The following is a 22,535-nucleotide window of genomic DNA, read 5'->3' on the forward strand; positions in this document are numbered from 1 at the left end:
CCCTGCAGGGCCACTGGACACTTGCACAGCCCTGAGGTTGACTGCGGCCAGTTCTTCTCCTTCTTGAGTGCTGCTGACCAGCTAGGACCGGGGCTCCAGCTGGCAGGACAGGGTGTAGCTAAGGACAGAGGGACACCTGTGAGTTGCCCAGGAGCTTCCATTCAAGAGTCCCTGCCAGTGTTTGCCCACAGCTGGAGTCTGGCGCCCCGGCAACAAGGCCTGAGGCTGCCCAGGGAAGGAGGATCCCAGGAGTGGCCAGCAGAAAGAGTCCACCCCGAACCTCACCGACCCAGCTCCTGATGGGCCTCACCTCTCAGCCTCGCTGAGCGGCTCCATAGCCTGGAACCAGGCCCAAAAAGGATCCTCGGGCTCTAGGGTGTAATTCTCGGCAGCCACCTGGAGCAGCATGATGTCCGTCATGACTTGGTATTCCTGAGCAGACAGAGAAGCACAGGATGCATAGGGAGCCTGGGGTGGGGGGGGAGCTGCAGGGTCTGGTGACGGTTGAGGAGCGGGACCGGGGACCTATCCCAGGTCCTGGCACACATGGCCACCCTCCTGCCTAGAGATTCATCTGGTCTCCACCTGTTCTCAGAGGTGAATATCAGTAGCCCCTCCTCCGGGAAGTTCTCCTGGATGCCATGCTCTGTCCCCATCTCCTAACGGGATGGGACTTGCACTGCTTTCTTCTCAAGGGATCCCAGGAAATGTGAGGTGGAGGGGATGGAGCCAAGCAATGTTCTTCCCAGGGACATCTCTGAGGCCCACTCCCTACCCTTCCCTGCGGGAAGCGCCACATATGCTCACCTTATTTCTTTTCTGGTGGTTGATCTCATTCCCCTGGAAAGCAGACAAAGTCCATCAGAATGAGGCCCCTGGTTCTTAGGAGCACTTGATTCCCATCCCTTCTCATGCTGCACCATGGCCAGGACCCATGAGGGGGCCGTGCATACACAGATAGTGGGCCTGGGATCTAGGCCAGGCTCTGGGGTCCAGAGAAAGGAGGACATGGGGCAGATGGACTGGCTACAGGTCGGGACCCTGCAGCACCACCCTCTCGGAAGACAGTAGGGGAGGCCGAAGCCTCAGGCAGGAAGGGGCTGTTGCGGCTACTGAGGTGCTTGCTGATGTGGAGGGTCCTGACTTCATTCTCCCCCCACGGGCAAACTCACCGGGGGAGGCTGAGGTCCACTCAGACAGACCTCATGCAGCTTTGCCTTCAGGAAGCTCTGCTGCTTCACCAGTCTTCGGCACCGGGAGCCGTGGCCTAACTGCAGCCTCACCTCGCTCATCCCTGAGATGGGCAACAGCCCCCAGGCTCACAGGGTAGCCGTGAGGCTGTCATGAGGGGAGGTTTGCCGAGTCCTGAGAGCTCAGGGCTCAGTACAGGGGCGTTCTGCTCCCAAACCTCCGGATTCTGGTCCCTCCCCCACAATCCTCAGGCTCACCCACCTCCAGATAGTCCTCCATGGCGGTATCTAACATCACCAGCTCGGTGAGGAAAGTGCCAAGGAAAGGCACGACACCCTGTGTCATGAGGGGGAGGGTTGGGATGAGTCCCTGCTCGCTGGTGTCCACAGGGACCCTCCACTGAAAACGCTCCAGCCTCCTAGCCCACCCCATGGGCTCACGTGGAGCAGCCTAGGACCCTTAGCAGCCTCCCCCCACGGGTTCCCTTTCCCTTCCCCCCCAGAACATCAGACTCCTCATCACCTTCAGGGCCTGCTTTTCAAAAATGCCAGGGAATGGAGCACTAGGCCAGTCCCTCTCCACCCGCAAAACCCATTCTCTATGGACCTTTCTGGACCCTCCTCCTGGTTCTTTTGAAATAAGAATTGTAGAAGCTGTGGCCCCAGGAGCCGCAGCTGGAGTGGGAAGGATGCCCCCCCCTTCCTGATCTTTCCTTTTTGGGAGGCTTCCAGCCCTCAGGGAGGAGCCCTCCTCCTCCTCTGACTTTGGAGGCCCTGGGCCTCAGGCACATTCACCTTCTTCTGCATCCTCTTCTGGGCTCCCCGGAGGGCCATCACCAGGGTGGCAAATCTATTGGACGGTCGTTCCTGCAGGACCAAGGACAAGTTCCTTGAGACCATCATACCCTCAGGCCACTTGCCCCCACCATCTTGGACGTCAGAACCTAGACATCTGACCTAACTCATACTGATCCTGAGGCCCCATTATCCAGAAGCAGGCCGTGAGTGATTCCAGAACAATCTCATTCCAACATTCACTCCATGTGTGAACTTGACATTGCAGCCTGGCCTCCCCGAGCCTGTTTTCTCATCGGGAAACGTGACAACTCCACCTATCTCCCATGGTCTCCTGAGGACTCAGGGTCCTATTACTCTCATCATTGTTGTGGCCCTCAACCCAGCCCAACCCCATCACTGAGCACAGGTCTGTCCTCTGGGCTCTCCAGGTTTGTAGAGGCCCCCACCTGGACCAGCTGTCGACAGAGAGTGAGAGGGTGTGTAGGCTAGGGAGTCTGCTTGGACACCACCTGCTTGCCCCCTCGCCACCAACGGCATCCTCACCTAGGCTGTCGCCACATTCATGACAAAGGCTTCCCCTCCCCAAGGAATGCTTCAGACCATTCCCGACTACATCCACTCAGGACCCTGTTCCCTCCCACCCCTCCTCTCTTTCCAGACCTACACCTTCCAGGCTACCTTGATGAGCAGGTTCCTGCCCTGTGCGGTGTCCTTGCTGCACAGCTTTTGAAAGATCCTCAATGGCTTCCTGAAGAGAGGCAAGGGAGGCAGGATCAATGGACGAATAATGTGGCAGGGTTGAGTGCGAGTGCCTTTTCTTTGAGAACCCCAGAGTGTCAACCTGCCTGGTTGAGGGTTTCTTCTGGGATCCTCTGAGCACTAAGGTCTTTGTAGGACATGGGAGGGAGCTCTCATGTGGCTCGTCCTGGGCCTCCCTTCCCATATTCATTGAGAAACGCTGTTTGGGTCAATTTGGGGTTCAAATGGGCAGAGAGCTTAGTGGCTGTCAAGGAAACACGTGAAGAGATTTAATGCAGCTCAGCCCCGTGTGGGACATTTGGCAAAACTGATTTCTAAAGTGGGAGGCATGGTGGCCTCCTCACCAGGGAGGCTGAGAGACCCACCCACCAGCCCAGGTCCTGTGGTCGGGGTTTGCCGCCTCCCAGAAGGTCCAAGCTGCCTGACGGTGAAGAGGACAAGCCTCTGGGAGCTCCCTTGTCCAATCTGGTCCCTCCATGGAGAGAGGCCTACTCACCTGGAAACCTTCCCCCACGTGTTCTCGAGGCGGTGAATGGAGACACTCTGCAGAGCCGAGAGGATGGCATGTAAGGACGAGTAGTTCCTCAGGGTTTGACAGGCCTGGGGAGAGAAGAGAATGGGCTGTCACTTGGGGAGCCAGCACCTTATTGGCTCTCAAGCTTCAGTCCCCCTCAGGGGAAAGTGCTCCTGCTGGAGGAAGCCGCTGTCCAGGGACGTGCCGAAGGGCACACGTGAGGCCCAGAGGAGGAGGAAGATTTTACCTCACTCCAAGGAAGGAGCCAGGCAGAAACGGAGCATCCCAGCATGGGGCCATGCAAGGCGAGGTCAGCATGCCCCTGGACCAAAGAGCCTAGGGACTGCACAGTCCCTAGGGCAAAGACCAGGGCCTTCCACCCTGAGACCTGATCAAGGGAAGAGCAGTGCCCGAGCCTCAGGAGAGCACCTCGGCTGGGCTTCCCGTTGCATACCTTGGCCACCTTGATCCAGTGCTCCACCACCATGGCCCTGTCCCGGGCTGTCATGCTTGGGTTGCCAAGGCAGGTGGTGATGACACACTTGGCCACACCGTTGAACTGGGCGACAGTGGCCCGGACTGTGGGTGCCAGGTGCTCATTGCCAGGCTTGTTGCGCTTGGACCAGACGGAGCCCAGGCACTGATGGGGCAGCAGCTTCTTGAACAGCTCCTAGAGAACAGGCGGACCTTGGTTCACCCAGCCATTTCCCATGCAAGACTCATGTCCTACGTGGGGGTCACAGGTCAGAGCTGGACCTCAGGGAGCTGAGAATCTGGCCTGAGCCTGGTTCGAGACCGTGGATTTCATTCCATTGTTTTCCCTGAGGGAACCCAGTACACAATGACCCAGGAGCAAACAGAGCAAGGGAAGGAAGGAGGGCATTGGCACCCTGATCATGCTCAGGAACTCCCAGCTCCAGGTGGCACTGCAAGGTGGTCCAACCCAAGGGGGCTTCTTCCCCTCCCCTCCAACTGGTCATCCCCCTGGTCCTTCCCCCCCTTTCAGATGCACATTCTCACACGGGAGCTGCAACCACACATTCTTCCGTCTGCCCTGTCCTCATGGACACATCAGATGCCTAATCAATGCTGAGGGTACTCATCCTCCAAGGCACATGAGTGGGTGACCCATGGACTTGACTGAACACAGGGAGCTGCCCTCCTCCACCCACGGGACCAGGGCCTGCCCATTGGTCTCTCCATTCTGGCTCATTTCTTCTCCCTAGTACCTCCGTATCAGTGCTTATCATGGTCTCTCGCTACAGTCCGCAGCTGGATAGGGAAAGCTTGGGGCTAAGAGCCTTGATGGGTTGACAGGGTTGGGAAGTGGTGGAGCTGAGATTTGGTCCCAGACCATAGGAGTCCACATCAGGGAAAGGCAGGTGTGGGGCAGGTGAGAGCAGAAGGAAGGCCTGCCCCTGGCCCACCCTGAGAGCCCAGCTGCTCACCGCATCCATATACGTGAGCTGCTCTGCCACCAGCCTGGGAGGGAAGTCCAGGAGGTCGGGCTTCTCCTCACCCAGCTGGTTCTTTGGGGTGACACAGCGGTGGCAGGAAGCCTCTGGGGCCGCGGTGGGCTCTGTGGCTGTTGCCTGAGTGAAACTTTCCAGCAAAAAGGGTGGTCCAGCTGACTGCTGCTCAGCACCCGGCACACATGCAGAAGATGGGAGCACGGGTTGCAGTTCTGGAACAGCTGACGGAGGGGAGGCTGGCTCTGACACCGCAGGTGACAGTTGACCCATAGCCGGGGTCGCCTCTAGCTCTATAGGAGGCCCTGTTCCTGGCTCTGCCACTGGAAGGAGCCCTGGAGCTGGCACTGGGGCAGGAGACAGAGAAAGGTTCATCCACATCACTGACTTTCCGGATGCCTTTGCAAAACCAGGACAGACCCCATGGCCTTGAAAGGAATACCCAGCCCATGAACCCCATCCCAGTTAGCCTTCCCAGCTTGCCATCCCCCTTACCCTCCACCTCTGCCTCAGTGAGCGCCAGAAGTTCCCGCTGCATCAGGAGAAGGGGGACATGGTTTGTCAGGTCCCAGGCATGCCACTTCAGAACCATGGCCCCATGCACATAGGCCACCTTGATCTCGACACGGTCACGGCCCAGGGACTGATAGATAGCCTGCAAATTCTGGTCAGGCCAGGTACCCAAGAAGGGAGACAGGGTGCTGGGGAGAGTCATATGTGGAACAGAGTCAGAGGCCTGGCCTTGCATTGCACATGCTACTCCCACAGCACCGTTCTTTCTGTATGGGTCCCAGAGGATGGCCCCAGCCCACTTCCAACCCCTCTCTAGCTGCCCTCGTATTGGGAGGCCTGGTCCTCCAGAAAACCTGAATGAGTCTGGTTTTTCCACTTCTCCTCTCCTCTACCTGGCCATGGGCCTGGTCTACTCTATCCTCCATGCACACCAGTATCAAGGCTCAGGTTGGAGGCAGATTTGTGAGTGGTCGGCTCAGCACACCCTCGGTTCTTGGCCCCGGTTGGGGTGGTCAGCAGGGAAGGGCAGGCAGAGCAAGTTGGGACCGTCAAAGGGATGGGTGTTTCAGGCACCCACTGAGCCCAGACTGTGCTCTGCCGCCCAGAGGGCCCGGGACCCCCTCCACAGCCTTCTTTGACTCATTTGCTTCTTCACATGAAGCCCCCCAGATGAAGCCCACCCACTGGAAATCAAGAGATCGGTGAGATCCCTGGTTCGGCAAATCCCTCCCCAGCCACCACCCCTGTAGTCCCCCACCCTGCTCTGTGGAGGCAGCCAGCCCTGCTTCTGGACCCAAACCCCTGTCCCAGTTTTACTTGATCATTTCATCTGTCCTATGATCCAGCTCTCGGTGGATCCTTTCAAAGCTAGAGGAGGCTACGAAGATGTCACATCTAACAACCATTGGACATGCATGCTTAGGGTGTGCAGAGTGCCTATCTGACCCTCTGAATAGAACTGAGACCCAGACACTGTATCTCCTCTCTCCATTCACATTCCTAGTGCTTAATATACATTCTTGAACGACTACTTCCCAGCCCGCACTTTCCAAATCCTGAGTGGCCCGTGGGCTGGTCTGCCTGCTCCCAGTGTGCCCCTGAGCTGCTCACACAAAGGACAACTACCAGAACCATCTAGATGGAATCTCAGAAGTCCTTTGCACATAGAGAAACTGCCTGCTTTGAATTTCCTTTCGTCAACCCAGAAGGGCCACCGGCCTGTGAGGGTTGCACTTGAGAGCTTCTTGACCGGAGAGAGAGAACTATTAAGCAAGAAGATGCCCAGCACGTCCAGGAGCCCTTTCTACAGAGCCAAGCACCAGAGTAGCCCGTGCCATGTTTCCTCCCATGATTTCCTACAGTACCTGTATGAGGTTCATCCTCTTAACCACCCCAGTTTTCAGAAGAGGAAAGGGAAGGTCAGAGAGGGGTAGGGCCATTCCCGAGATGTACACCCAGTAGATGGGAGGCTCACCCTGTGCTGTGCATGGGGTGGGCACTCACCGATTGAACTGCTGGCCCAGGACCTGTGTGGCTGAAGTGAACATCTCGTACATGCAGAAGATCGTTGAGGTGGTTGAGATGCTCCCATCTGGGAAGGATGGCACCAGGGACTGTACGAAATGCTCCATTGTGCCTTCTCGGAGCCTCAGCATCGTCTGGGCCTCATCCAGGGACAGGGATGATTCCTTTTCCCACCAGGTAGAGAAGGGGGGTGTGGGGGGCAATGGAGTCAGCTTCAACACCACGAACCACCAGGATGATCAGGGTCTGGTGCTCAGACCAGAGAGTCCCATCCCTTTAGGAAGTTGTGCAAGAAAAGGGACTTGAGGGCCCACCCAGAAAAAGGCTCTAGGCTTGAAAGTACAATTGCCTTTAGGGGTGAAATGAGAAAGCATTGGTCACTTCAACACATCTTGTTAGCTGAGCCACCACAGCCTTTCTCTCTCTGAATAGGCTTTATTAAGAACTGTACGCCTTTGAGTCATCAGTCAACATCCCTACTGCAGACAGGAGAAAGCAGAGGCTTAGCATCTCCAACGCTGCTCGAGATCATAGACGTTGGGCCTGAGAACTGTCCAGAGCATGGAATGCATGGCATTTCCCTAGGCTGCTGCGACCTGGTCTGTTCCTCAGGTGGGGAGAAAGGTTCAGGGGAAATCCACCTTCCTCGGCAGGCCCCAGGGGAGCTGGTTGTTTCTAGTGTGGGTTCTGGCCTTGCCGTGATCATCTGTGGGTCCTGAGATTGGACATCAATCTGGACCTGTTCTCACCCCAGACCAGCATTGGATGTAGTTGTGGGCCGAGGCACCTGCTGCTTGTCAAGGGAGATGGAGTAGCTGAGCCTTTGGAGCAAGCAGCTCCTCAAAGATGGCCTGGATTGAACTCTGAAAAGACAGAGTCCACTACCTGGGCCAGGAGGCATCAGAGGCCTTGCACCCAATCCGTGCTTGAAAGGCTGATTCACGGCGGCAGACAACCTCCCATACGGAGGTCCAAAAAGACATATGAGGACACAGCTTGTGACCCGGGGGACATACAATGAGTCGATGTGTTCTGAGAGGTGATACGTTACAGAGGAACATATAGAATGGCTTCATCCCACCGTTCCTTTTATGTTCAATCACCCTGTGTGGGGTGAGGATTCATAAGGCCTTGGACACGTTCTCCAAGGACAGTGGAGCTGGGTTCTACACAGGATGGCTGGGGTGAGTCAAGAAAATACTCAAAACAGTAGCAAAATGCAAAGACACTCATGGCTGCGGGAAAAGTCACACAAAACAGAATGAAACAGAATAACCCACGCCCCAAACTGCAAAAAACATGACCACTATTCTCTACCATTCCCACCTATGGGAAGAGTGTCTTCCTACCTTCTCCCACAGCTGGTGGTGGAGGTGTGGATACTGGGATGACTTTGTGGTTGGGCCTGCGGGGCACTCATGTGGAAACACCATGGGAGGGCCCCAGGTTTGTCCCCACATTTGTGTGGGGGCCCTGGGCGTGTGGAACCCTCTTCCCATTCTCACCTCAGAGCGGCACTGATCCTGGGTGGCCTGGTGCACCTGCCACTTGTCTAGGGCGTTGTAGTTGAAGTCCCAGACCAGCTCTTCGATGACCTCCTGGGTGCAGCTCTGAAAATGCAGTGCCCCATAGACATGGGGTCAAGAGACATTAGTGTCCTCCCGGGACATTGCCACAAGGGGCCACCCGCATTAGAAATCCTGTTCTCCAGTTGAGGCAAAGAGGGGCAGCTGAAAAGACATCGAGCAAGGAGGTAGCCGGATGAAACTCTAGAGCTCGTGATTAACATCAAGGTAGTTGAGCTTGGTCCCCAGTGCTCAGCTTCTCATCCTGCCTGCTATGACCTGGGGCGTGAACATGAAAGATGGGCCAGGCTTCCAACACCTGGCAGCTTCCTTCTGCCCAGGAAGGGTGTGTCCCACATCCTCTGTCCCCTTCTCTACACATAGACAACCAGCCCCCCACCCCAACACACACACAGGGACACACATAATGAGGGGCAAGAGGTGTGGGCCTGCTGAGGTGACATCACAGTTGTTGCCTGCTCTCCAGTGGGCTGCCCTGAGCTGCCTCGTGTTACCTGTTGGTGTCTCCTGCCACATGTCCAGAGGGCTCGGAAAAGCGGGCTGAGCCGACGTCTACAATTATTTGCAAGTCTCTCTCTCTGGGCTTGCCTGGGCCCAGAGACCCTGAAGGGAGGAAGGCAGCAAGAGAACATCTTGCTCTCTCGAATGTCTCCACCCAAGTGAGCTGGAGAGCAGGTTGTCTTTTGAATCTGGGTGCCCGGTTACCAGAGTTCTAAGTTCAGTTGGGGCCTATCACAGAGGAAGTGAGGTCACTCTTTCAAGATTCTAATCCCTGGGACCATGTGTTCAGTCAGACCTATCCAGAGCCCCTTCTTGGCAGTTGACTCCTTAGCTTTCTCCCCCATGTCATCTCCTTAACTGGACACAATGAGCCAAAAAGGCCATAGCCACCACTCTCTGGAAATGGAACTAGGGTCCGAAGCTTCAGGAGGCAGAGCTGAATTCAGACCTTACGTTCTATGTTTCTTTGCGCACTTGTGTGTCCTATGTCATTGCGTCTCTCACGTAGTCCCCACTTTCCCAGCCTGCAGTGTGGGGATCAGGCTAGAATCTACTTCCTTGGGACATCCTCTGGTGTCTGTGGATAAGAGTATTTATTACATGTGTGGGGTGGTCCCCTGTGTATCTGAGGCACAATTTTCAAGATGGAAGAATTACAAGAAGGGGTGGGACTTGGCATGGAGGGCTGCTCAGAAGAGGCCTGGGTTCCAGCCCTGTAATACTGCAACTGTCACTTTCCCTCTTGGCCTCATTTTAAGGTGGGCACCATGATGGTCTGGAAAAGCAAGAAGATGCAGGCATTGTCATCCTCTATAGTAAAACCATGCAATTGTTTCCCGTTATATGAAGAACGAGACCCCTTTACCTCGTTTGGGTCTATGAGGGGAGCGGCTTTCACCATGGCTCCCAGGGATCCTGACCTGTGGTATAGGCATCAGACTGTAACCGCTAAGTGGTCAGTGACTGGCTTTTGACCCACAGGACATATTCAACGTGATGAAGTACCATGCCTAGAGCTTGTCTACATGTCATGCAAAGAGTTTCTCACTCCCTAGTTACTTTCCATCATGTTCCACTACTCACTCCTTCCCTTTCCCTTCTTCTTCTCTCTCTGAAGCAGAACCAAGCACCGATGTTTTGAGCTGCCATCTACAGAGGCTCACAGGACAGAGAACGGAGGCAGTGCCAAGGCCAAAAGACACACAGGAACTCAGGTTCTGAGTCCAGATGGCATCCCGAGTCACGTGAGCCAACTCATGACAAAATCCTCTTCCAGTATGGCCCTGGTCACAGCCGCAGCCACTGACACACCTTGAGCCTGGGGAACCATGCTAATTTGGGCCCGCATTCTTCACCCACAAATACTGTTAGAAATTAAAGCGATGCACCTGCACATGCAGGGTATCAGGGCAAAGCAGTCCCGGGGCAACTCTAGATAAGTAACAGTCTCCCAGGCCTCAGCATCTGTCCCTGCCTTCCTCCCTCCCCTCTGCTCTCCTCCTAGTGTCCCTGCAGCCACCCTGGCTGCCTTTTTCACTCCTCTGGCCAAACTGGCTTCTGTTATTGAGTGTCTGCAGCACAAGTCACTTCTTCCTGAAACGCTGCTCCCTGACGTGTGCAGGTCTAGCTCCCTTTGGTCAATCTGTTCTCAGCAACCTCAGCCTCAGTGAGGCCTTTCATATCTTTCCATGCAGTGACTCCCCAGCCTTCCTCCGTAGCACACTTCATTCCTACTACAGAGCGCTTGCTCTTTTCTTTCACGTGCGTTCTCTTTGGAGCTTTGGTCCATGTGTAGACTGGAGCTCCTAAAGCAAAGGAGCCCTAGGTAATTTCAGCTCTGCGCACGGGCCCAGCAAGATACCTGGCATAGGGCAGTGCTCAGTGTGTAGTTACTCAATGAATAATTGAGAAGATCTTGGAGCCCACCTCCCCTCTTAAGCACCTAGACTGCAGAATGCTACTAAAACTTTCAAGCTGTTTCTGGGCAGGGGCGACAACCACAATGGCCTCTGCCTGACTCTTCCTGCTCCAGTTCCTCCAGCAGAACTCACCAGGTACCATGGACAAGGAAGCGCCCTGCATCCAGCTCTCCAGCTCTGGTGGCACAGCCCCACGCAGGCACACCAGCAAAAAAAGCCATGCCTTTTCTCGGGGGTCCTCAACGCAGTGCCTTTGCAGAGTCACAGAGCAAAGGAGCAGGATCTCTTGGCTCCCTGGGCAGAGTAAAGGACCTCAGAACCCTCCCTTTCCTCCTTTTCTGTCCACTCCCATGGTGTCCTCTTTACGATTCCAGCACCCGCACCTCAGCCAGAAGAGTGCTTCTGCACCCACCCCTGTGTGTCTAAACGAGGAACTAAAGGTCTAATGCAGACGTGTCCCTGGGCCCCAGACACAGTGAACGCTCCTCAACATGACTAACCCACAGAAAAATGCAACCAAGAGCATCATGAGACATCACATCACATTGGCGGGAAGAGCGACCCTCCAAAAGTCGAGAGATAACAAATGCTGGTGAGGATGTGGAGCAAAGGGAATCCTTGGGCACCACTGGTGGTAATGCACATTGGTACTGTCACTATGCAGAACACTGTGGACGTCCCTCCAAAAATTAAAAAGAGAACTACCTGCACCTCCATGTTCAAGAAGCATTATTTTCAATAGCCAGGACACGGAAAACATCAGTGCCCTTTAGTGCTGAGTAGGGAAAGAAGTGGTACCTAGAGAATAGCATAGGAATCAGCCAGAAGAAAAGGATATCCCGCTAAGTGTGCTAACAGTACCGGACTTTGAAAGCATGATGCCAAGTGAAATAAGGGAGACAGGGCAAAGACTTTCTGTAGAGAAGCATAGAGAGAGAGAGAGATTGATCCTGTCTAGAGAGAGAGACAGAGAGCTATTTTTCCCTTCTCTGTGGAATCTGAGACAAAGAAGAGAAAAGGGGGAAGACTAACTCAGAAAAAGAGATCAGATTGAAGTAACCAGAAGCAGAGGGCGGAGGGGGTGCGGGAATTTAGTGAATGGTGAAAAGGTACAAATTCCAGTTTCAGATCAATAAGGAATAGGGATTTACAGTACACCCCAGGACTACAGTTCATTACTGCTCTATGGTGTATTTGAGAGGTGTGAGAAGAGCAAGTTCTGAGAGTTCTCATCACAAAGAAAAACCTCTCTTTCTTTTCTTTTCTCTTTTCTCTTCTCTTCTCTTCTCTTCTCTTCTCTTCTCTTCTCTTCTCTTTTCTTTTCTTTTCTTTCTCTTCACTTTAACCACAGTCAGAGGGTCAAAGGTAACACGCTGTACATATTCACGGGGAGAAAGGAGTACATAGGGACCTTCATTCAGTCGTTCAACAAACACTGGATTTAGCATGAGGTAATCCCCGTTCTTGGCTGGGTTCTGCCCAGAACTCCTGTGTCCCACACACCTCTGGTGCTGATTTGCTGATGCCCTGGGTGAGGCACTTCCTTGCCTCGGTTTCCCCCTTACGGTGACCATGCTGGCTGCCGACACTGTTAACAAGGATGCTGCGGGAAGGAGGAGGTGCCAGCCTCGGAGTGTGGGTTCCCGGGGGAGGGGGTGCAGGCCTTTCCCCTGTAATTTATTTCCAGCTCAGGTGCTTGTGAACTCCTCCCAATCGTCCTGCTGAAGTGTGTGCAATGTCTGTGGGTTGTCACACGCATTAATTATCTGCTGAAGGTTATAAAGTACCCCTCGCTTTGGCAAGATCACCCTAAAGAAAAGGGCTTTATCAACGTTGCCATTAAATGCAATCGCAGAGAGTGGAGAAGATGGAAAGGAAAATCGCTCAAGCCAAAGAATAAATGACATTTCAGAAAACGCAGAACAAGTGGATATGAAGATCAATTGGAACTTAAAGTAACGACATGTCCAATGACATAGTTGCAGATTCTGGATTGCTTCGGGCAAGAAAGGGGGACGGTACACACGGAGCCAGACAAGAGGCCCTGAGGCAGGGTGCAAAAGGTTTGATCCTGGGCAGTGTCTTAACCCTTCTGTGCCTCCGTTTTCTCATTCATGAAATGGGACAATATTCACACTGAACCGGAAAGTGATAATAAGAGAATACAACTTCATACGCCTGGCATCTACCAGGTGCTCACAAATCACAGCTGTCATCACGGAGAGTCAACGGCGGAGGAAGCGAGAGGTGGGCACGGAATTCGCAGGTGCTCAGAACGCATTTCATTTCGTTGGACTAAAATGAAGCTTTGTTTTAAATGTCCCTGTCTCATTGTTTCCAGACTGTATGTCATCTCACCATGCAGCACATAGACCGTGCAATGCTGGTAAATATAACAGGCTCCCGCGGGGGGGGGGATGCTGATTTGTGGCGTGTGCCAGTCTCCATGGGGTGCATATTCCCACCGTGGCTGATTTCAAGCTCCCAGCCTGCCCTTACTGAACAGTCAGGAAGAGATGTCAGCGGCTCGTCACGTCATTTCCGTGGATTTCTGCTGTAAAGATACAACAGACGAGAGCGTAGATGATGGCAGTATGTAGTAAAGCCATCAGGAAATGATGAGTTTGGGATATTTATTACCTTTGTTCTTTTAAAGATTTTATTTATTCATTTGAGAGAGAGAGCAGGGGGAGGGGCAGAGGGAGAGGGAGAAGCAGACTCCCCTCTGAGTAGGGAGACCAATGCATGGATCCATCCCAGGACCCTCCTGGCTTGTGGTGAGGATCAAAGTGACGCCATAAAGATGAAAGTAGCCCTGCCCCTTCCTATCCATTTTTTTTTTTTTTAAGAACACAAATCAGATATTACTTCCTGCTTGAAACCCTCCTCAGGCTGCCTGCGGCCTAAAGAACAAACGCCAGGTTCCTAAGGATGCCTGAAGAAGCCCCTGGACGAGTGCATTTTTGCCCCTTCCACTTGGTGTCCTGGGTCTGCTCAGCTGCCCTAGGCCTGGTGACTCCCAGATCCCGGGGGTCCTCCTCTTCTTTCTGCAGCCCAGGGACCAGCACGCAGGCCCCACATCTGTCTACCTCCAGCCACCTCCCACAGCCTCTTTCAGGCCGTCTTTCAGGATTCAATCTAAGTACAGCCCAGCATTAGCTGTGATGCCACGGAACACATCCCTGATGTGAGCCTCACTCTCCTGTGTGCAGAGGGTCCCGGGACACCTAACTCCTCGGGGTGGGCAGGAAGCCTGGCGAAGACACGCGCGAGGACTCGGGCCAGGCCCCGGCCCACTGGGGGGCGCGACCCTGCGGGTTCCGGCCCTGGGGCTGGGCTGCAGGGCGGCGGGCTAGGGACGCCCTGCAAAGGGGCCGCGTCCGGGCTGTGGGGGGCAGGGCAGCGGGTGGGAGGGCTTCCCCGAGGTCGGTCCAGCCCCGCCGGCCCAGAGTGCCGCCAGTGGGACCTCCGGGACCTCAGCTCGGCGGGCCGCGCCTCCCGGCCTCCGCCGAGGCTTCCCCAGACCCGGCCACCACAGGCTCGCTCAGTCCATTGCCGTCCTGAATGCCCCGCGCGACTGTCCGGCGCGGTCTCGGGACCGGAGCCCCGTGTTGTGCAGGGCATGCGCGGGCCACCGGGCGCATGCCCGGTCCTCCGGAGGGGGGGTGGGGGGGGCGGAAGCTCGGCGCGGGGACGCGGCCGGGCGCGCGCCGGGGCGGTGAAGCGCTCCTCAGCCGGTCGCCGCGCATGCGCGGCCCTCGCCTACGCAGCACGGCCAGAGGGCGCAAGCCCGCCGCTGCTGCTGCTGCTACTGCCGCCGCCGCAGCCGGCGCCGCCGCCGCCTCCGCCGCCGCCGCGACCGCCGCCGCCGCCGGGACCGCCGCCGCCGCCGCCGGGAGCGCTGTGCGCCCGCGGCGTGAGGCGTTGGAGGGAGCGCCGCCCGTCGGTTCGCGGCGCCGCCTCGCAGTGGTCTGCCCTCGCCTCCCGGCGCCCCGCGCGGTACATGTGAGTGCGGGGAGGGGGCGGGGGCCGGGAAGCGGGCAGGTGGGCCGGCTCCTGGTGCTGGGGGTTGGCAGGGCCGCGGCCCGCGGGCGGAGGGCCGAGCGGGGCTAACCAGCCGGTCCGCGCGGCGGATGAGGCGGAGACGGACCCCTCCCGCGCGCCGCTTGGGAGGCCGAGGATGTGGGGAGGCCGGAGAAGTGGGGAGGACGAGGGAGGGGCCCGGGGAGGGCGGCACTCTGGGGAGGATCGGGGCGCGGGCGGGTCGGGAGATGTGGGACGGACTGGGGGTTTCCGGGAGGACGGGGATGTGGGGAGGCCGCCGGGGGGACAGGAGAGGCCAGGGAAGGGGGACGAGGGGGCGTGTTCTGGGAGAACGGCTATGGGTGGAGGACGGACTTGTGGGGAGGTCGGCGTGCTCCGGCAGGCCAGGGGACGAGGGGAGGCCGGGGGCTCGGGTAAACGGGGAGGTTTGGGGGACATGAGAAGGCCTGGGGGGGTTCGTGAAAGATGGGGAAGTTGGTGGATTCGGGGGTCTCGGAGAGACGGAGGGGCTGGAGGCCGGAGCGCACAGGGAGGCCAGGGGCTTGGGGAGGCCAGCCGGCCTCCTTGGGAGCTGGCCAATTGCCTCAAAGACAAAAGGGGGGAGAGAGAAAGGAGGAGGAAGAGGGAAATCCTTGGGGACCTGGAGGGGGGAGAAGAGCCCTGACCCGATATGGGGACTCACTGGCCCTGCGGCAGGGAAGGGCGAGCCTCGAACCCGGATCCGGGCCAGCTCTTTCCCCGCAGCTGGCGCTCAACTTGCTGTGGCCCTGTGGTTTTTGGGGCGAAAGCCCTGGAGACCTCGTTGATTCATTGTGCCTCCAAGTTTACCTCTTCCCAACCCAGCCCCCAGCTCTGCTTCTGGCTTAGGTGGAAGAAGGACTTGTTGTTTCTTTCTCTCTCCTTTCCTTTCTTTTCTCAGGAGGAGGAGGAGGGGTGTGTGTGTTACTTGGTTTTATTTAATTGCAGGATTTAGCTTAATGCAGTAAGGGTAAAAAAATTTTTTTAGTCATTTCAACAGTGTCTCATTCTTGCATGGTTAGCCTGCAGCTGGGTTTTTGGCAGTGAGACTAAGATAATAGTAATGTAGTAATTATGGGAACTGGTTGAAATACATTCAAGCTGAAGGCGGTGTAAGGATTTGGGGATCTGTACATAAGACGACCAATGCTGGGATTCTTAGGTAGAATGTCAACATTTTCGTGGTTGGAAAAATAGGCCATTACTATTTGAAATGAAATACCAGAGCCTCACTCTTAATATTTTATTTGTAAAACTCATAATGGAAGCAGTCTTCTCTTGGAAATGTGTGAACTCTGGTCAGTTGTCTCATCTCTTGAAAACCTGAAAGGTGGATGAAGTGATGGAAAGATACATTGCAAATTAGCATTCACCTTATTTTTGTTGAGATCCAATGTAGGTGATTTTTTCATGCCATTGTGCTTTGGAGATAATTTTTAACATCCTGCAATATTTAAACACATGAAACTTCTGAAGAAAGTTTGCGTTCCGGTGTCTTTATGAGTACATTGTTTTCTCTTTGTGGCTGTCCTTGGAGGTGAAACACTGAATGAGCCTACCACTCGTGTCTTGAATACATTTGTGTGCTAAATGTTGTCGAAGCAGCAAGATCCCATGTTACACATTCTTTAAGTAATATCTTTCCGGTGATTATCATATACTCTGATTTAATAATGAAAACTGGGGAAAGATTGTTTAAAACCCATTGCTGTCTTTTAAAGGATCCCACAATCAACCTAAGACTTGAGTATATACACTGAATAAAAGGACCTACGCATTGTTCAGAGGTTATGATGCATCAAGAAGCAAGTCCTTGGATAAATAAAGACATTGAATCCAGAACTTAGTGTTTAAGGTTTGGGGCCAAGAGTCCTGGGGCAGAGCCCTACAGGAGAGAGGACTTCAGCCTCTTTTCAGGCCGGCGGTCCGCTGAAGGTGAGTCGTGATTAGGAGTGAAGCTCCATGAGTGCGATGGGGTGGAAGTGTCCGGTGAAACCAGAAGTTAGGAGCCACAGTGCAGATCATTAGAACATTTCTCACTAACATCGTTTCTCTAGCACTCCATGCCCATTGTTGGAAATTAGAGAACTTGACATCCCAATTCTTAAAATTGGGTTCTTCAGCAAGTCACATAACTTTTCTCGCTGGGAAGTTTGAGAAATTGTCTAAATAACAATTGTATTGTTAAAGCTATCCCCTTAAAAAAATGCTGATTAGTTCCCGCAGGAAAAATTATAGTGTCTTCTGTGTACTGTATATGTTCTATCGTGTAGTAAAGAGTCATTTTGAACATGACTCTTCTTTTTTGGATGTTAGTTTTGAGTTGCTACTTCTCTATCTCTAAAGATTTTATGGAAACCTTTTTTCCTGTATTTTTAAGTGTCTTAATTTTGAGAAAATACTTGTCTCAAGGGTAACACAGGAAAGATGAGAGTCAAAGTCTTAATATGTAAGTCTTTAACTTTTGAAAGTAAACATTTTCAGTTTAGACAGTTTTCGGCTAAAATCTTGTTTTAAATTTCAATATAATTAAAAATTCTATCGTTTGTGAAATGAGGGGTTTTTTTTGGCTTGTAAACCAGTAAAGTTTAGTTTCTGTAGTAGTTTATTTTGTCTTAAAGCTCGAGCTTAAGAACTTATTTCGTTACTGTATGTCCTTACTAAAATCCCTTAAATAATTAGCAAAATATTGCTGTGGGGGTCTTTGGGAATTTTTACTGATGCCTATAGAAATTATTTAAAATGCAAATTCTAAAAACTTGGGCAAAGTAAATGACCTTATTTGAGTGAATAGTAGTAAATTCCAGGAAGTTTGTGAGTGCAGTAAGCATTCAAATCTGAAGTCGCATCTCTGTCCTTAGAAGGATCCTCGGTGGAAGAGGATGAGCGCGGTTCCAGCTCCTGTTTGGGTGTACCTGTGTTTCAGTGCCTCAGCCAGCTGCCTTAAGTAGTTGTTTTTTTATGTCTCTTCTGAAAACCATGTTTCGTAGTGGATTATTTAAACCGTTGATGGCTTTTTCTCTCTGCTAATATTTGTGCAAGGTTTTTTTTTTTCTCTCTTCCATTTCATGACTACCAAAAGGCAACCTAGTGTAGGAGAAATGAAATTGCTGTCTACCACTTTGTGGCATTAATTTCTAGGAATGGTGCCAAATCTTACCATTCAGAACTACATAAATGTGTTTCTGATTATAAAGTGCCAGAAGAACCCCCTCTCTTCCTGTCTGTAACAGTTGTATTGTTTTTTTTTGCTAGGCTCTATCATGGAAATAAAATTCAGATAGGCATATGTAATTCAACTTTCAGGATAGGTGAGATTTTTAGCAAATGCCGTTAATTATGGTCTGATTTGCATAAACACTAATGAAGTGGTTTTTAGAGGAAAGTATGAAATAGATGTTTTTGGCTGGGTGGCACTATTGCCACTTTTTAGCAGTTGAAAGCCTCCGAGAAGGGAACAAGTAGCATCGTCACAGAGTTTACTTATTTGTCAGGACATGAAGGTCTTTCCTTGCAAGCTTTGTATTGAACGAAACAAATTCTGCCTAGATCTTATTGATATACATTGGCATTTACTGTAAACTCATTTTTCAGAACAAGAAAAATGACCAAAGTCATACATGTGAATGTTATCCACTGATAGGGGAGGAGATGTAATGTTACTGCTACGTGTGGGGTATTGTGTGTTGTTGGTAGGTGTCACTACCTTTTTACTGATGAATTAAATCTGGGAGATGACACGTGCCAGACCTGAGGTGATTGCTTTCATGCTTTTTCTCCTTTATTCCTCCTGAGAAGCATTGATTGTGCTATTGCTATCCTCATTTTTGCAGAGGAGACACTGGAAGTTTGGAGTTCGAGGAGCTTGCCGTGGGCCTCTTGGCCCACAAGGGGTAGGTCCTTGTTGGCTGGGCCTGCTGAACTCTCTGTGCAGCTTCTAGGACCAGACAGGACTAGAGCAGCAGTAGTCTCACAGATCTGAACCCAGCCTTCCGAAGGGGGAGTGAGTAGCATGCAGGTGTAAGTACCGTGTCTGGGAGAGTTGAAATAATTATATTTTCTGTTTGAATCTGACGCTTTCATATCATGAAGCTGTGATCTGGCCAACATGGTGTAGGTAAACATTTTAATGAACATACCAAAATTGTTTGTTTTAAGTTAATTTAAAATCAGTTAAATACAAATATATAATGCATAGTGCAGTGATTGACGCTTATTTGTTCAAGGTTGTGCTTTAGTAACCTCTACATTGTTACAGAGTTTTTTCATTGGTGACTTTTTTTGGGGGGGGTGTCAGTGTTTATGAATATAGTTTTGTGGGAAGCAAGGTGTAATGTGAGGGAAAAGTAAATTGTAAATTTCTCATGCAGGTTTCATCCCCTTGTAGTAAATCCTAGAATTTATAATCTCTAACACATTGCTGCTCTATAAATGTTTCTGAAGTGAATGTGCTCGTTCTCGCCGATTTAGAATTTTCCATCGTGCTTTTAAGACTTGACGTACTCTGTCCTCCTTTATTTAGGGCCAGTGGACCAAAACCAAGGCTCAGAAGAACCTAAAAAGTTGTATCTATGGGCTGTCTGTGCCTAGGATCTCCTTTCTGCCTCCATTTTCTATCTTAAAAGTCCTGCCATCTGGTGCTTTGGATTGTGCTGTGAACGGTAGGTGCTTGTTGGGTCTACTTGTGACCAAAGCACCATGTGTTTGTCTTTGATGGACTGAAGAAAGAGCTGACGTGGTTTTATACATTTCCATATTTGTAGTGCATTGTGTGTCTTTTTATAGAATTTAAGCAACACGAGGGCAGAAACTTTGTTTTACACACTATGGCATCCCCAGTGTCTGACACAATACTTATTGAATGAAAGAACCCAGGCTCATTCGTTGTTGGAGAACTGTTCCTGCATCAGTCAGCAGTCCACTGTTTTTGTTTGCCTTGGTAAAGAACCTTACTTACAAACCAGGTAGGACTTGATACCAGGGAGAACTTGGATTATCTGTTTCTATCTTTGTCTGCTTTATTTTAGATTATAAATATCATGAAACTTGAGCTGCGGGAAAAAGGCATTTCTCTGTCCCTTTATGGTTTTCAAATGTTTTTTTCTAGAAATTAATTTTGTAGGAATTGGTCATGTGTTCGTTAGGACTCATTCTATATTCTGAAGACCTAGGAAGTTGGGATTTATAAAAGATCCTTGATGACTGGTCTAGAAGCTCTAATGTATCTTTTACTAATCAGTTGGATTCATCATGTACTTTACAAGGGTTTTACATTATGCCCTGAAACCATTTTTAAAAATGCATCTTCCCAGGGGCGCCTGGGTGGCTCAGTTGTGAAGCATCTGCCTTCGGCTCAGGGCATGATCCCAAGGTCCTGGGATCGAGCCCCACATCGGGCTCCCTGCTCCGCTGGCAGCCTGCTTCTTCCTCTCCCACTTCCCCTGCTTGTGTTACCTCTCTCGCTGGCTGTCTCTCTCTGTCAAATAAATAAATAAAATCTTTAAAAAAAATCCATCTTCCTAACACTGTAATGCCAGTTCCATGACACACCGGCCTTCCGATGATCTGCTTAGAGAGTCTTTTACGTTGTTGTTCAGAGTAAACGTTTTGAGCAACAGGTCACTTACCTTCACTCAGGCAAGAAAAGTCAGTATTTGGGTAAAAAAAAGAGTTTGTTCTTCCTCAGCAAGTTCCCCTTGGTCTTGCTTATTGCGAAGGGAAACACGTGCGTGCGCACACCACAATAAACCAGTAAACTGGTTGTTTGCAGTGGTTCTCAAAGTACAACTGCATCACCATCACTTGGCCGGGTTAGAAATGCCTGTGCTCGTGCCCCACCTCTGACCTCCTGAATCAGACTCGGGGGGTGGGGCCCGCAGTCTGTTTGAACATGCTGTCCAGGAGCTTCTGTTGCATGCTAATGTCTGTCAACCACTACTTGAGAGTGTTTTAAGAGAAATGCAAGTCGTAGCAGGCAAAAAATCAGTCGTAAATGGCAGAGGCATGTGTTTGGCTTCTGACCACTTAGATTTGCTAGTGAGATTGCCTTCACTTCAGGACTCTTTTTCAGTATGTTTTTCAGGTTTTCTAGAGTCTTGGGAAGACCTCACAACTAATTTTGTTTAGGGATTTTGAATGTTTTATGCTGAGGTCATTAAATTCTTTTGAATCTTGGTTTGGATTTTAAATAAATGATTTTGCATTGAAATAGCAATTTGTATGGCCCCTGGACTTGTGGTTTTTGGCAGATAGCAGGAAAGTGTGTATATGTGGGTGCTCAAGGCACGTGTTCCCTGGTGGTTTTGTTTTGGTGTTGAAAGATTGGCTTGCTTATATTACAGTCAGGATGATTTCCAAGTGTTGGGGTGACTACTAAAACAGTATTGTGTGAATTGATTCTATGCCTAGCATTAAAGTCATATCTAAATTTAATATATATTGTTTTGCCTTTGTCCTTTATTTTTTCCCTAAGATCAGAGCTAGATAAAAGTTAGTGTTCAAAGATGGAATTGGTGATATGCTTACTTTCTACTATGTCTTATGCAGAGTTGGACGCACCTGAAGGCAAATAGAATATTGTGAGCTCAGGGACAGGGACTCTGTATTATCCTGTACGGATCTGTGGGTCCTTCACAGCTTCCTCCTCCTCCTATAGTGGGTTGGCCCTCAGTCATTGGTTTAATGATTGAAGAAGAGTCTGTGCTCCTGCTGAGGGGGCCTTGTGACCTTGAAGTACATGAAGTTGTTACTAAGGTAGAGAAGAGAATTAGGGACAGACGGGTGGACTTAGGTTACCATCATGTGGACGCGAAGTACAAAGGATGTTTCCACGTCCTCTTCCGGCCCCCATCAGACTGAGTCAGTGGTGCAGCCCTGTGATGGAGAAAATAAAAGGAATGAGCTGGTGGGAAAAAGTGATCTGAAACAGTTTCTTTCTCCTTACATTGGTCAAGTGAAGTTAAAGTTCTAGTTTATAGTCAGTTATAGACTGTGACCCCACTAAATGTACATCAGAGCACCTGGCCTGGAGCACCTCTCAGTGAGGGAGTCTCCTGTTGCTCCCCGCTGTGCTGGGAGGCTCCAGCCGCCCCCCAGTCTTCTCTCTCATGACTGCTTCAGCCCTGCTCTGGTCTTGTGTCAGTCGCCCCGCCCCGCCCCTTCTGGTGGTTTCTGCCGTGTTGCTGCCTTGTGGTTTTAAATAGCCTTTTCCTGGTTACAGTGAGGTTGCACATCTTTTTATACATTTACTGGCCATTCGGATGCACTGTTTTTCGAAGTGCCCATATTTTTCTATTAGGTTATTTTTAAATTGATTTGTAGACTATATATATTCAGAACACACATTCTTTGTTGGTTATGTATTTTGCTGCTGTCTCTTCCCACTTTGTCATATGCAGTTTCACTGACTCAGTGGTTTTTTTGTGGTTTTTTTTTTTATGAATAGAAGTTCTTAAGTTTAATTAGTGCCATTTGTCAGTCTTTTCCTTTGTAAGCTTTTTGTGTCTTTCCCTGCCCTGAGGTCATGAACTAGTTCCTCATTTATTCTCTAAATGCTTTTATACTTTTGCTTTTAACCTTTAACTTTGTAATTCTCTCAGAATTGGTTTTGGTGCATAATCTGAAGAAGGAATCCAGCTTCATTAACCTGTGGACAGGCTAGTTGTCCGAACACCGTTCATTGAAAAGAGCATCTTTCCCCC

The 22,535-nt window shown here is 51.4% G+C and overlaps 2 protein-coding genes across 26 annotated transcripts in view; one reads left to right on the plus strand and one right to left on the minus strand.

Moving 5' to 3' along the window:
* Positions 1-570: 570 nt before the first annotated feature.
* LOC148106760 (ral-GDS-related protein-like) lies at positions 571-5,072 on the minus strand. The gene is made up of 3 exons (XM_087860456.1): positions 4,710-5,072; positions 3,716-3,931; positions 571-585 (listed from the first exon to the last, which is right to left on the minus strand). The coding sequence occupies exons 1-3, from the start codon at positions 5,001-5,003 to the stop codon at positions 571-573; spliced, it is 525 nt and encodes a 174-aa protein (XP_087716582.1). The 5' UTR covers positions 5,004-5,072.
* A 9,522-nt stretch (positions 5,073-14,594) lies between these two features.
* The window catches only part of LOC148106761 (ral-GDS-related protein-like), a 130,233-nt gene continuing 122,292 nt past the window's right edge, over positions 14,595-22,535 (plus strand). For 13 of the 25 annotated variants that reach the window (XR_015723519.1, XR_015723521.1, XR_015723524.1 and 10 more), the window contains exon 1: positions 15,370-19,496. Coding sequence is in view for 1 of the 25 variants with exons in the window: in XM_087860451.1 (XP_087716577.1) it covers positions 14,777-14,778 (2 nt within the window). In the remaining 24 variants the exon portion in view is untranslated. Of the gene's footprint in view, positions 14,779-15,364; positions 19,497-22,535 lie in introns of those variants that run through there. The other 12 variants (XM_087860444.1, XM_087860446.1, XM_087860439.1 and 9 more) reach the window with 7 other exon arrangements.

This window comes from Ursus americanus, unplaced genomic scaffold (assembly GCF_024610735.1).
Source record: "Ursus americanus isolate L20-20 unplaced genomic scaffold, mUrsAme1.1.p SCAF_65, whole genome shotgun sequence".
NCBI lineage: Eukaryota > Metazoa > Chordata > Mammalia > Carnivora > Ursidae > Ursus > Ursus americanus.

Coding starts and splice junctions, on each gene's coding strand:
- LOC148106760 (XM_087860456.1), bottom strand. CDS start 5,003: ATGGGTCAACTGTCACCTGCGGTGTCAGAGCCAGCCTCCCCTCCGTCA. Junction 3,932..4,709: donor AGCTCACGTATATGGATGCG/GTGAGCAGCTGG, acceptor CCTGTTCTCTAG/GAGCTGTTCAAGAAGCTGCT.